We start from the raw sequence: 15607 nt of genomic DNA on the forward strand, positions 1-15607 counted from the left end.
ATGTGCTCTTGTAGGAAGCAATCACTCCCCTATTTCTGATTACAAATGATCTATAACTGGGCTAGTAACTCACTAACTAGCAAAGGATTATAACATAATGTGCACACGTGGCTACATGCAGCTCTTGCTTTGATCGCAAGTGCATTTACTCATGACCGCTCATGCTATTAAAACAGTCCAGTTCAAAGTAAATGAAACAGATCCATATATGGCAATGGTCTATTTGCATATAGGCCTATTGAAGCTCTGATTGTTTATGCTGCACCGGTCTGTGTAGAATACGGGCTCAGTAGTGCGTGTCAATGCAATAGAATCCTAATCCGATGCATTGTGCCTACAACAAAATATCTTGCATAGTTAGTTTTGTTTCAGTATGTTGCTTTGAAAGTGGATAATATTGCGTTGATTCGATCACAATTGCCACAGCAAAGGGAAACGTTGATAGTGTTAGCAGGGAAAACTCTAAAACAGTGGTCACCAACCTTTTCTGAGTCAAGATCACTTTGAGTCAAAATTCATGACTTAAAAAAACATAAGCCTATGCAACATTAACCCATTTAAAAACAGTCCTGTAGCAATGAGGTTTGTGCAGTAAGCTATAGGCCCAATACATTATCACCGCATATTGGCTTTGCTTGAATCCCCTGCCAATGCATTGTTGTTCGGCCATTTAAAAAAATTAAATTTAAACATTTGAGGTAGGCTATATGATCACACCGGCAATAGATCCGTTGTGTTACTTGTGAAGCACAGCTGAGTGAGCATACGTTTAAATAATTGTATTTTTATTTTACAGGGCTTTCCCTCAGCAGAGGGAAAGAGCTGCAGACTGAGTGTATGCCTCTCAACATCCCTCTGTTCTCCCTTTCCTCCACAGACACTGACCAAAAAGTGACACTGTCTTCCAGCTGATGGCGAAACTGGAGTCGCACCGCATTTTTTCTGCCTCATGCACAAATTGATGTTGTTACTCCTATTGAAAAGAAGTGAAATATTCCTCAATATTAAAGACCCAAGCCGCTAATAATAACAATGCAAGCCTATTGATACACTTTCCTACTCATTCATTACTGCTGAGGTGCTTGTTGTAGCGCTGTCCCCCCGCCTACTTTCGTGATACAAAACTAGGCAACGGTGTGCTTTAGGACCATGCGGACACCTCCGAGCGATGTCCCCCCCCACTTCTAAAACCAAAGTTGCGCCCCTGATTTTATGGTTTATAAAAGTGTTGAATACAAAGTGTTGATAGTGCTGAGTAAGAAATTAAACATGAACTCACTCATAAAAACACCATATCTTTGCTGTATTTGTTGACAGTCTCTCTCTCTAGTCATGGTTTTAAACGTTTTAAAATCTCACAGTATCAACTTTGCTGTAGCTTTCTTTTATGCCTGCTGCGTTACTGCAGACACGGTCATCTGAGCCATCCCATTGGCCAGCGGTAGGCCTATAGTGCACTTGATTTGCTCTCTGGGCCTGCCGGGAAGGCAGACTTTGTACCTTCAGACACATGAAATGGTTAAAAATGGCAACAGTTCACCTACCCAGCGCAGGGCACCTGCCACCAACAACCCGAGACAAATTAAAAAAATAGGAACACAAGGCTTTATCGTTGGCATCATGGAGATGCGATCGACCGATTGGTGAGCACTGCTCTAGAAAGTTGAGTGAAGTTTCATCTCGTGCTTCTCTCTGTGGGCTGATATTTTGTGCGCAGCTTAGAGGGAACATTGGACGTGACCTTGAGATGTAAATACAAGGTGATATGTCAGTGTGTGCTCTTAAGCATATGGTATGAGGCCTAAAAATTAATTGCAAATGAATGAATGGAAAATGAATGGCATTACAATTAATGGCAATCTGCAATACAGTTTAATTCAATTATTGGCTGCAGTGGATATGGAGGTTATTCTAATTACTTTGAGTACCACTAAGAAAGGATTCGTTGTTGTGAGGAGGGAGCTTCATTCTTGTGGAGGTCTAGTCAAGTTAATGCAACCACCCACACTTACGTTGTCTTTAAGGCCACTAGACTGGAGACTCGACTGTGTTATAGACCTGCATCTTATTACAAGCCTGGCTAAGCACTAAATGGAACAGGGTAATTGTGTCAGTGATCCTGTGTCTGAAGTGTTGCTTGAGGCCCACAGTGACACAGGAAGATATGCCAACCTAACTTCCAATGAAAACACAAGTGCCTTGTCAGGACTCAAGGATTTTAGTGGAAATAAACCCTCTCATCTATTAAGGACAGTTTTAATGTGACAATCTGTTAAATGTCCTCCGTGTTTGCTATATTGCTTTGTAAAATAGTAAAAGCTGTCAAGTGACTTGCAGTAACAGATTTAATTTATGTTTTTCTCTCACAGGACCAAAGCCCAAATCTGGAGCCCTGCGCTCGCTCTCTCTCCTCAACGTCTGGCACCTAGTATCCAACCCCTCTACTTCGTACCTACAGTACACTCTGAACTCTCCCTCTCTTTCTGTCTCTCTGTCTGTCTCTCTCTCTCTCTGCGCCCACCCCCTCCCAGCTCCCCCCTCAGCATCCCTGATGCGTAAGAACAGTAAGGTGACGCAGCGTGAGCATACCAGTGAGCATGTCACAGAGTCGGTGGCAGACCTGCTCGCTCACGAAGCGCCGCTCGACTACAAGAACAGTTCTCTGAATGTTGGAGGGGTACCCGGGAAGAAGATTGTTCTCGAGCCCCCCGAAAACGATGGCCGCCCGGCCTGGAACAGCAAGCTTCAGTACATTCTGGCCCAGGTGGGCTTCTCTGTGGGGCTAGGAAACGTCTGGCGCTTCCCTTACCTGTGCCAAAAGAATGGAGGAGGTGAGCGGCAGACCACGCCCCATAAGGACTGGCTGACTAAATAGAAGCATAACTGAATAACTCTTTCACAAAATACAGAACAATAATTATTTATTATTGTAGCTACGTCAATGGATGAGCAAGGTCATTTCCTCCTCATCTTCCTGTCTGCCTCTGATGAAGAGTCTAGCGGCAGCTGCTTTCCAGGCAGCTCAGTGACCCAGACTGTAGGAATGACATGCCAGGCACACTGGCCTGCCATCACAGTCAGGCTGGGCTGCCAAGAGAGAAGCACAGCTCCACAAACACCACTCTAAATATAGCTGTGCTATCGATTACTACTGGCACTGGGGCAGGCCAAGGCTCAACTGATACTCTGATCAACATGAAAGGGATACTCTCAATTAAACATTAATGGCTCTGTATTGTGATGATGATTTGATTTATTTTGTCATGTAGTTACAGGTGCACATTGTAAGTCTTTGCTGGTATAGTAGTTCAGAACACCCCTATTTGTTAGGGCAGGTTGGCATTGATGTACTGGAGGCAGCTCTGCAGAGTGGTCACTAGCTGATTTTTAAACCTAACCTAACCCTAACCTTAACCACCCTGCAAAACCCTAATGCCTAGCCCTAACATTAAATGAAGGCCAATTTTGACTTTGCATCTAGTGGAAATTGCTCAGATTTCTTACTATTGTATGTTTTGTACTTGACAGTGTTTTGCAGAATGTGCTAAATTTAGCTTCTGCATTCCCTTGCTCTAACATAACCTAACCGCTCTACCATAAATGTATAAAAACATGCCCCATCGGTTTTAATGAGCATCACACCTCTGACCGTAAAAGACCACATCTCTTACCTCTGGTCATAGAAATGACGATTAGGCATGCTCAATTCACCTCCGAAAACTCACGGTCTCCCTGTCTTCACCAGATAATGACTGATGTGTTTGGTGCACCAGCCCTGTTCTCTCACACACCTTCTCTTCCTGATTTATTGCTAATAGGCAGGATTTAAAGGCCCCTATACCCAAGCAGCCTCGTCGTTTGACCAGGAGAATGGACATCTTTCACCCCCTAATTTACCTCCAGGCAGCAAATTACAGCCACATTAAATGGCTCTGTGGTGTTAGGTGGTTATCGCTCTGGGCCTTCTTCCCCCTCCTCTCTCTCTCCTTCTCCCCTTCCAGCGTTCTCTGCTTCTCTTTCATACACATGTCTTTACCTCAGTTTGCATGCTATACACTATATCAGGACTGTTAGCTGGCCCCAGTTCAGATAGGCTGCAATTGATTGCAAAAAAGTTATATATATATATATTTTTTTTAATCCAATTTCTTACCTACATCCAATAACCTGGTTCTATTTCTTCTTGACCTCATGTTGAATTGACATTAGTAACAACTCAATTAAAACAAGACATTGAACTGCCGTCTGTGTCCAGTGGGTTATGAGCTCTAGGCTATGTAACTGGTACTCCTGAAGTATTATTAGTGCTCCAGCGTAAGTCTTAGCATCCTGATGATCAAACACAGTAACATCCAGATTAAGCCTCTCTTGGATTAAGCTAGGAAGCACCACATTTAGACATCCCCCATAATTCAAATCAAATACTAAAATAGACCTTAGTAAATCACTGGTTGGATGGGCTCTGACTTGCAGGGTGGGAGAGTAATAGTGACAAGTGATGCAGAAACTGTCAAGTACAAACAGACAGACACCATAGTGTCCTGAGGCTCAGAGCTCTGGCCTCTCCCCTGACTCACTGAGTTGGACTTCATGACCATCAACTACATTTACATTTTAGTCATTTAGCAGACACTCTTATCCAGAGCGACTTACAGTAGTGAATGCATACATTTCATACATTTTTTTTTCTGTGCTGGCCCCCGTGGGAATCAAACCCACAACCCTAGCGTTGCAAACACCATGCTCTACCAACTGAGCTACAGGGAAGGCTAACTAGAGGGTTTGTCTTCCTGTCACCCAGTCTGTCCACCTCTCCCCTTCCCCTCTGGCTTTGTAACGATACACAATGAATTGTAATTAGTGTTCTAGAAACAGCTCAGAAGAATAGAGCCAGGGTCCACAGTAAATGTTAAGTCTCTCCATTGATGCAGCAAGGGAGACAATTGAAACTTGTGCATTATTTCAAAGGAAAGGTGTTCCACATTTTACACAATGCTTAGTACTGTAATATCACACATACAGTATGTGTACTACTCATGTACCTAATAGTCTATTGGGAGAAATATAGCATGATCACTTTGACCCCTTTCTTTCAGGTGCCTATCTGGTCCCGTATTTCATCCTCCTCATCCTCATCGGCGTCCCGCTCTTCTTCCTGGAGCTAGCGGTGGGCCAGAAGATCCGACGTGGGAGCATCGGGGTGTGGAACTACGTGTGCCCCCACCTGGGTGGGATAGGGGTGTCCAGTCTAATGGTGAGTGTCAGTGAGGATGGTGTCTTTGGTTTAAGGTTGCCTATTATCTCACCTCTTGGTTGAAGTTGAGGCTGGAAATCAGTTTAACTGGTCACCCTCCAATCATCAGCTACATAATGCTATAAGTTTTAACATGATTTTGGTTATGTCATCTGTTTATGTTCTGAAGTGCTTGTTCCATGTAACAAAATAGACAGTGTCCCAAGAGAAAAACAGTGTGACTGACCACAGTGCACTCCAGAGGGAACAGAGAGGGTCAGTCAGTGTGATAAGGATAATGGATGCTGGATGTGGGGTTTATCACCAGGAGCTTCAATGAATGGACTCTGATTTCAATAGAAACTCTCTACGTCAGTGACTCTGTGATTTATTAAGTCAACTATTTTCTGCATATACCAACACTGTGTGGCCTCTCCCCTGACTATTTCCATGCTTGGCTGCCTTAGCATACTGTTTTTACCACATGCATTGTGGTGCTGTCACCAGCATTCTATTTAACACCCTCCAACCCGAATCTCTTTAAAGGCCCAATTCAGTCGTTTTTATCTCAATGTCAAATTTTTTGTAGGGAATAGTTAAATACTTTACTGTAATAGTTTTCCATTAAAAGGGTTAAAAAGAAAAAAAGAAACTTTTTAGCAAAAAACTATTTCTCAAGCCAAAATTTTTCTTGGACTGTCTGGGAGTGATCTGAGTGGGGAGGGGGCGGGATATGTAATCTGAAAACTAGCTGTTATTGGCAGAGAGGTTTGGAACTCTCTTTGTTATTGGTCTATATTAACGTATTCCGCCTAGTGATGTCACCAGGCAAGCCAAAACTCCACCCGTGCAAAACCTGCTGATTAGAAGGTTCTGTGCAGATTGTATTTTCAACCAGCAACTATCAGGAAATAACACTGATCAAATTTCTTCACTTTTACATTGTTAGTTTTATCACTTGCTGTACATTATGATACAAAACATTATGGAAAAATGAATTCTGACTGCACTGGGCCTTTAAGATAAAAGCTGTTGTTCATGCTTTCTGTGTATATGCCAGTTTGATAGGATGGATCAATTTAAATGGCTCCAAGTCTTGAATTTGGCATATTGGACATTTTGTGACTTACATCACATAATCTCACTGTCACAACATCACATAACATGCCAACCTCCCGCTTTAATAAGAGATAGGTGGATCATTTATTTTGGGAAGCTTTCACTGTCCATTTCTGAATATTGTGAGAGGAAATAGACCTTGTGTAAGTCTGTTGAACTGGAATGTATAATGAATAATCACTAATGAGGCAAACTCTCTTTAGGGGATAGATAGATATGCCTTGATTTAATTGAGCATAGCAGGTCTAAACATGGATCCCCATGTCTGCATCACCTTACACAGCTCAAAACAAACATACTCTGTTCCATAAGATGTGACATAAAAAGGACTATAGATGAGTAATATGGATAATGTCCTAGATAATGAGAGAGAGGCAGAGATGGTGGGGGGGTTAGGGTGTGAGAGAGAGACAGCCCCTCGTTGGTGTTGTACGTGACTGAGAGTGGCAGCTATAAATACCTCTTAAGAGGTCACTGTGGAAATGGCTGAAAGAGTGTACTTCAATTATTCATGGCTTCTCAACCTTGTTTAGCTTCTGCCTGTCCTTGTTGACATGGATGCTCAGAAGATTTAGCAGACACTCTTATCCTGATTACACTCTTATCCTAATAGCCAGTTAGTGTTAAGAGCCTTGCTCAAGGGCACATTGATAGATTTTTCACATAGTCACTGGCCCAATGCTTGTAACCACTAGGCTATCTGCCACCCTAGGAACATGAGAAAACAACATACTCCTGCCTATATAGACCATCTGAATGAGAAATATATTGAAATTGCCTCTCACGGTACAGTAGTGTATATATCGATATTCACACATGCACTTGCCATTTGACTGAAAGAGTGGCATCAACCAGCAGTGACAGGGACTCGTGCAGAGGAGCACCTCAGGGATAAGTGTGAGTTCCATTGGACTTTCTTACTCTAACAGACTCTGCTTCTCCTACATTCCAGGTGTGTGGCTTTGTGGGGCTTTACTACAACGTCATCATCGGCTGGAGCATCTTCTACTTCTTCCAGTCCTTCCAGTACCCACTGCCATGGGCCGAATGCCCTATCAGGAGGAATGGATCATTAGCCAGTGAGTGGATGCCAGAACTGAACAGCGGGACGGAGGAGAGATGCAGAGGGCAAAGAGAATGGAGTCATAGAACTCCTCTGAACTGTTTGATCAAGCCCAAGCAGCTGGGTGACCATGACCAATGTGGTTTGCCACAGTTTGTCTCACAAACTAGAAAGGATTCAATGAATATTGAATTAAACCTCTCTCCTTTTTTTAATAAGGCCTGTATTTCATTAATCAGATATGACTAATTTCCATCTTGATATACACACTCATTTTACCCTGTAGAACAATCCAAACACACATTTGTGTTTTGTAATTCAATCTTCCAGTTCAATCCAGTTTTGGCCAGGACGGCACTGAATCACACATCTAACTAGATCAGCTGATGGTGTTAGCTTACTTACGAGGATCCTTCATGACTCAGATGGACATAATCCAGATTAAATTCCATTGAGACTTAGATTAGAGGTGGTGATAATACAATCCCAGCGGTTCCAAGAATCACTCAGCCCTCTCCTCCTCCTCTCCTCTCCTCTCCTCTCCCTCCTCTCCTCTCCTCTCCTCCTCCTCTCCTCTCCTCTCCTCTCCTCTCCTCTCCTCTCCTCTCCTCTCCTCTCCTCTCCTCTCCTCTCCTCTGCTCTGCTCCTCACATGACTCAGCAGTATGAAGACAGTCAGCCACCAGTGAGCAGGGAGGAGAGCAGCTGTAGCTGGTCAGATAGTCCTGTTCTAACAGAAGGTTTCTTACACTGACAGACAGAGGCATATTTCATGGTGTTGCAAGTCATCATGTTACTGTCTAATCTAGTCCCTCCAGGATTCCGTGATTCTGCGATCGCAAATCTTTTAGCAAAATAAACCATTCCCCGCATATTATGTGAAGGTTTGCAAATTTGACCAAGCACCACAGTATTTCCTCGTAAAACAATCAAATCATTGCAATATTATTTCATAAAACTGACCCATCACCGCAGTACAAAAAGAAGGCTCGCAATTTACAACCAATCACCGCAAGTTTATCTTATATGGTTCAATCAAGCCATACGTCAATAAACGTTTTCTCTCATCAGCGCATTTTCGCAAACAAATTGGACAAAATCATCACATATTGCCATGCAAAATGTCAGAATTGCTGCAGCAAAATCAAGCATTTTTGTCCACAAATATCACAAAGTCCCAGCGAAATCCTGGAGGCACTGGTAATCATACAATACTACACACACAGATGCTAGTATTGTATGTGATTCCCCATAGGTTTACTCTTTACAAATGGTGGTTTACTACACCATGCCACACTCCTACACTACAGTACAGTGGTATTTGAGTTTTTCCACAGTGGCATTACAGGTTGTCTGTAGAATTGTCTTTAATTCTGTGTGGAGAAAGTGACCTCTTGCCATGGTCATACAGATGTAGGATTTTAATTTGATCACCCGGTTGCAGACTAACTTGTAGTGTATTTGAGGTTTAAACAGGCTTCTGAAGTCTGTAATTTTCACTTTAAAATGTCATACATTTTTCATAAGGGAATATCAAGTATCAACCCCTACAAAAATGTCCATTAATTATAATCCACATAATAATTCACATTTCCTGTTGCTGCAGGATTCCTTTCTTGCTGTAGCAAACTGGCTCAAATGAAGATCCTACAGTGGCAATAAAAAGTATGTGAACGCTTTGAAATTACCTGGATTTCTGCATAAATTAGTCATAACATTTGATCTGATCTTCATCTTAGTCACAACAATAGACAAACACAGTCTGCTTAAACTAATAACACACAAATTATTGTATTTTTATTGTCTATATTGAATACAGTACATCATTTAAACATTCACAGTGTAGGTTGGAAAAAGTATCTGAACCCCTAGGCTAATGACTTAACTAAAAGCTAATTGGAGTCAGCTAACCTGGAGTCCAATCAATGAGACGAGATTGGTTAGAGCTGCCCTGCCCTATAAAAAACACTCACAAAATTGGAGTTTGCTATTCACAAGAAGCATTGCTTGATGTGAACCATGCCTCGAACAAAAGAGATCCCAGAAGACCTAAGATTAAGAATTGATAACTTGCATAAAGCTGGAAAGGGTTACAAAAGTATCTCTTAAAGCCTTGATGTTCATCAGTCCACGGTAAGACACATTGTCTATAAATGGAGAAAGTTCAGCACTGTTGCTACTCTCCCTAGTAGTGGCCGTTCTGCAAAGATGACTTCAAGAGCACAGTTTAGAATGCTCAATGAGGTTAAGAAGAATCCTAGAGTGTCAGCTAAAGACTTACAGAAATCTCTGGAACATGCTAACATCTCTGTTGACGAGTCTACGATTCGTAAAACACTAAACAAGGATGCATGTTCATGGGAGGACACCACGGAAGATGCCAAGAAAACATTGCTGCACGTCTGAAGTTTACAAAATAGCACCTGGATGTTCCACAGCGCTTCTGGCCAAATATTCTGTGGACAGATTAAACTAAAGTTGAGTTGTTTGGAAGGAACACACAACACTGTGTGGAGAAAAAAAGGCACAGCACACCAACATCAAAACCTAATCCCAACTGTAAAGTATGGTGGAGGGAGCATCATTGTTTGGGGCTGCTTTGCTGCCTCAGGTCCTGGACAGCTTGCTATCATCGACGGAAAAATGAATTCCCAATTTTATCAAGACATTTTGCAGGAGAATGTTTGGCTATCTGTCTGCCAATTGAAGCTCAACAGAAGTTGGGTGATGCAAGAGGACAACGACCCAAAACACAGAAGTAAATCAACAACAGAATGACTTCAACAGAAGAAAATACGCCTTTTGGAGTGACCCTGTCAGAGTCCTGACCTCAACCCGATTGAGATGCTGTGGCATGACCTCAAGAGAGCAGTTCACACCAGACATCCCAAGAATATTGCTGAACTGAAACAGTTTTGTAAAGATGAATGGTCCAAAATTCCTTTTGACCGTTGTGCAGGTCTGATCCGCAACTACAGAAAACATTTGGTTGAGTTTATTGCTGCCAAAGCAGGGTCAACCAGTTATTAAAGTGTTCACATACTTTTTTCATCCTACACTGTAAATGTTTATACGGTGTGTTCAATAAAGACATACATTTATAATTGTTTGTGTGTTATTAGTTTAAGCAGACTGTGTTTGTTTATTGTTTTGACTTAGATCAAATTAAATTTTATGGCCAATTTATGCAGAAGTCCAGGTAATTCCAAAGGGTTCACATATTTTTTTCTTGCCACTGTACATCTGTAGAAAAAGGTAGACCCTATCATTCATGCAGGTGTCTGGGACCCCAGAACCACACTGCTCTGCACCAACTCTGACCTGGCCCCATGGTCACATGTCTGCAGTAAACACTTCAGATAAACTGTGGTTCATATTGACATCGGCAGGGTCAGATCAGCTAAACACAGAGACAAAGGTCGTTCAGACCTAGCGTTCACTTTGAATACAGTTCTGTGCTTCTGGAGTGACTTGCAGGAGTGGAGGAGTAAGAAGAAGGGAGATGGGAGAGAGAGATCCAGATAGACAGAGTTACTGCATGTAACCTGGAATGCCATCACTCATAGACAGAGGATAAAAATAGAATTATGGGAGGCCATCGTGATTTCCTCTGCTGAACATTGCCATCTACCTGACATAAATAGAGACTGGTACACTTACTTGACCTGGCAGTTTCTGTGAGTGCATCTGTCTCTGTGTGGGTGTGTGTGCATATTTCTTGTGTGTATGCGTGCCTGCATGTTCTCGCATGTGTGTGGGTGCATATGCATATATTTCTGTAATATGTCTGTATGACTGCTTTCTCCAGACTTAGATCCATGTATCATTTCCCCAAGGTTGAATTATAAAAGGTGAAAATATGCACAGAGAAAAATGTCAATTGTCTTGAATGAGGGCTCACGCTGTGCATACCAAGTACAAGGACGACCTTATTTACCTTTCCTAATGTACATCTGGGAGAACAAATCCAGGGGGGAGAGGGGATTTGGTTCCTGTGTAAACAGTCTCTCCCACATTTAATTTCTCTATCTTTCTCCCTTCTACTCCCCCTATCCATTTACTCTCCCTTCATATCCCTCCTCTCCCTCTCTCTCTCCCTCCCCTCTCTCTGACCACCCCCCTCCCCCTCACCCCTCTGCAGTCGTGGAGCCTGAGTGTGAGAAAAGCTCGGCCACCACCTACTTCTGGTACCGCCAGACCCTGAACACCACCAGCACCATCGCAGACAGCGGCGGCCTGAACGTCAAGATGACCCTGTCTCTGCTGGTGGCCTGGATCATCGTCTGCCTGGCTGTCATCAGAGGCATCGCGTCCTCTGGGAAGGTAGGGGGAGCGCTGTGGGGAGGAAATGGAGTGTTTGTGGGCGGGGTGTGGGTGGAGAGGGGCAGGGGGTATGGGTAGAGGGAGAGGGACAGTGGATGTGGCGGGAGAGGGGCAGAGGGCATCAGGAAGAGGGGCAGGGGGTGTTGGGGGGAGAGTCAAAAGAGTGTAGGGAAGATATATGATTTAAGAACATGACATGACTAAAAATTGCACTGGAATAATAGCCTACTGGACTGGATTCCTACCTTTCTCTGGCATGTATAGTGTAGTTATTGTACAGAATGTGTGACTAAGTAGTTTCCTGTGGTCTGTCAGGTGATGTACTTCAGCTCGCTGTTCCCCTACGTGGTGCTCTTCTGTTTCCTGGTGAGAGGTTTGCTGTTGAAGGGTGCTGTCGATGGCATTGCACACATGTTCACTCCCAAGGTGAGATTCAGAGGAGGCCGTTACACACACACACACACACACACACACACACACACACACACACACACACACACACACACACACACACACACACACACTTGAATAACATGCAGTTTAAGAAGAAATATTAGGCACTACATTTTGTGATTTCTGTTTTGCATTGATATTTAGCATCATGTCATTCATAAGCCAAATGTATATGTTAATACATGTCCATCTTTCTAAACCTGAACCAGCCAGTATTACTGTAGTGATCTTGGTAATTTCATGATTTAGTCTAGTACTTAGAACACAGAGAGAAGCTTCCATTGCAGTTTGCTGTCATTTATGGGAAAAGAAGAGCTACTATACCGATATAATTTATAAACATTTCTAATGATTATAACCAATTAGCCACCTAGCTAACATGGAATTTGTAACACACCATACATATTGTAATGCATAACATATCATATGAAATGTATGATGGACATCCACAAATTAACACATAACATACCAAACGTAAAATATCATACTATTTTGGTGTCCCGGATTTTCTTTAATTATGTTACATCTACCCCTGAGTCCAAGTTTGTCAGCCAATGTGTTGCTGTGTGTTCCAGCTGGAGAAGATGCTGGAGCCCCAGGTGTGGAGGGAGGCAGCCACCCAGGTGTTCTTTGCCCTGGGCCTGGGCTTCGGTGGAGTTATTGCCTTCTCCAGCTACAACAAGATAGACAACAACTGCCATTTTGACGCCGTGCTCGTCTCCTTCATCAACTTTTTCACCTCCATCCTGGCTACTCTGGTGGTGTTCGCTGTGCTGGGCTTCAAGGCAAACCTCATGAACGAGAAGTGTGTCATAGAGTGAGTTCAAATCAAATTCCCTAGCAGCCGTCTATAGTGATGGTGGAGGGAATTCAAGCTGTTTATACAGAATTAAACTACTCTTTGCTCACACCATATATTTATTATCATGCCCTCTCTGTGATCAGATTCAGGATTTTTGCGGTGATCTTCATCTTGTGCTCTATCGACCATGTTTCCCTGTGGTCTCTTCAGGAATGGAGAGAAGATCCTTGGCTACCTGAACTCTAATGTGCTGAGTCATGACCTCATTCCGCCACATGTGAACTTCTCCCAGCTGTCCACCGTAGACTACGCTGAGATATACGGCGTCATCAAGACGGTGAAGGAGGGCAGCTTCGCCGAGCTGAGCCTGGACCCCTGTGTCCTGGAGGATGAGCTTAACAAGGTACAGTCTGTCTGTCTGGTCTCTGAGCTCTATCTCACCCAAACTGGGTCTAAATATGAACCAGTTCCACAACACCAAACCAACTAGGCTTTTTAAGTAAGCATTTCACTCTAAGGTCTACACCTGTTGTATTCGGAGCAAGTGACAAATAAACTTTGATTTGATTTTCTAATCATCCTTATACTGTACTTAACTAATATCCTTCTTGGCTCTTCTGTCCCCCCTCTCTCTCTTTCTCTCTCTCTCACAATATCTTGGTCTTCTTTTGCACCCTCTCTCCTTTGCGTCACTCTCTCTCTCCATCCCTCTTTCTCTGCAGTCTGTGCAAGGTACAGGCTTGGCCTTTATTGCCTTCACCGAGGCCATGACTCATTTTCCAGCCTCTCCCTTCTGGTCTGTCATGTTCTTCTTCATGCTCATCAACCTGGGCCTAGGCAGTATGATTGGCACCATGACAGGCATCACCACGCCGGTCCTCGACACCTACAAGGTCCATAAGGAGCTCTTCACAGGTCAGCCCTAAAAACCGCTGTAGTGCTCCCATTCTCCTCTATCATAGTTACAAACGCAGGTTGGCATTTATTGTCATGAATCTTGGCCTGGAGGCAGCTCTACAGAGTGGACACTAGCTTGCACAGCCACAAAGTCATAAAATCTGATTTTAAACCTAACCCTAACAACACTGCTAGCGCTAATGCCTAACCCTAACCTTAAATTAAGACCAAAAAGCACATTTTTGTTTTCATGAATTTTGAAGATATAGCCAATTTTGACTGTGCAGCTGGTCTTGCTGGCTGACACCGCTTAGTTCTGCCTCCAGGGCAAGATTCATGACAATAAACGACAACTTGCATTACAAACACAAATTCTGCACTTTTCACCAAGACGTAGTGGGGTAACTACATAAGACTCATGAATTCTAAGATTTTTAAGTATGAATAGTTTTTTCTACTTTTGCTGTAGTCCTTTAAGGCTGAATACAAAGTAATAGCAATAAAAGCAATGGATTGAATAAATAAAGACTTTCTCATCCAAGGATCCACAAAGGTTTTACATAATGTGAAGGTTATTCAACTCTACCACAAAAATGCTGAAGACACTGCAAACTTTCAGACGAATGCCTTTACCTCATCTTGCTCCAATTCCCTCTCTATATTTTTCTTTCAGTGTGCTGCTGCATCATAGCCTTTTTCTGTGGCCTCCTCTTCGTCCAGCGCTCTGGGAACTACTTTGTCACCATGTTTGATGACTACTCCGCTGGTCTGCCTCTCACTATCGTGGTCATCCTGGAGAATGTGTCAGTGGCCTGGATCTACGGCACCAAGAGGTAAAGTATGGTGTCTCCTCAGAGAGCCCTATAGTGTCAGAAGTAGCTGTGTGTTTTTCATATGTATTAAGAGGAAAGTTGAATATGAGGAAGGATAAGATTAAGAAAGGATTGAGAAAGAGTCAAGTGTTCTAATTCTCAGAGTAAAAAACTCTACGGACACTTCGATAGCTTAAACCAAGTTAATTCTTCCCAGAGGATCAATACAGCTGCATTAGACAAAAACCTTTTCACACAACCACTGATATTTAACCCTTCCTCCTGAGTCTCCTCCTACACATCTGTATAAACTTAGTATCTTTACTGGACACTAAGTGATACGGGCATAAACTTTTATTTCTCCCTTAACGTGACCTGACCTGATCTTGACCCCCCTTCATTACTAATCCATGGCTCTTTCCCCTTATCAATGCCTGCCACATGTGATCGCTTTCCCTGCACTCAGCACATTCCAAGCTTAATTGCACACACTATATACTTTCCCTCTACAGATAACCATTAACTTCTGGTGTAGACCCTCTAACCTAACTCAATGGAGTTGGCTGGATCTATGTTAAACCCACCTGTGTGTGTGTGTGTGTGTGTGTGGTGTGTGTGTGTGTGTGTGTGTGGTGTGTGTGTGTGTGTGTGTGTGTGTGTGTGTGTGTGTGTGTGTGTGTGTGTGTGTGTGTGTGTCAGGTTTATGCAAGACCTGGAGGACATGTTGGGTTTCCGGCCCCACGCCTTCTATTTCTACATGTGGAAGTACGTCTCTCCTTGTTGTCTCATCGTTCTCATCACAGCTACCGTTATCGAGATGGCCATCAGCCCGCCAGGGTACAGTGCATGGGTAGAAGAACTGGTCAGTCAACCTGTTGGCAAACAGTGCAAAGTTTCATATAGACA

At 43.1% G+C, this 15607-nt stretch overlaps 1 protein-coding gene across 1 annotated transcript in view; it reads left to right on the forward strand.

The window, feature by feature from the left end:
- The window catches only part of LOC106565665 (sodium-dependent neutral amino acid transporter SLC6A17), a 32780-nt gene that overhangs the window by 11537 nt on the left and 5636 nt on the right, over nt 1–15607 (forward strand). The window contains exons 2-11 of the mRNA XM_014133010.3: nt 2370–2831; nt 5097–5254; nt 7305–7431; nt 11556–11737; nt 12053–12163; nt 12766–13007; nt 13203–13395; nt 13715–13907; nt 14563–14722; nt 15401–15563. Coding sequence (XP_013988485.1) covers nt 2552–2831; nt 5097–5254; nt 7305–7431; nt 11556–11737; nt 12053–12163; nt 12766–13007; nt 13203–13395; nt 13715–13907; nt 14563–14722; nt 15401–15563 — 1809 coding nt within the window. The 5' untranslated portion in view covers nt 2370–2551. The remainder of the gene's footprint in view (nt 1–2369; nt 2832–5096; nt 5255–7304; nt 7432–11555; nt 11738–12052; nt 12164–12765; nt 13008–13202; nt 13396–13714; nt 13908–14562; nt 14723–15400; nt 15564–15607) is intronic.

The sequence above is a fragment of the Salmo salar genome, chromosome 12 (assembly GCF_965601325.2).
Source record: "Salmo salar chromosome 12, fSalSal1, whole genome shotgun sequence".
NCBI lineage: Eukaryota > Metazoa > Chordata > Actinopteri > Salmoniformes > Salmonidae > Salmo > Salmo salar.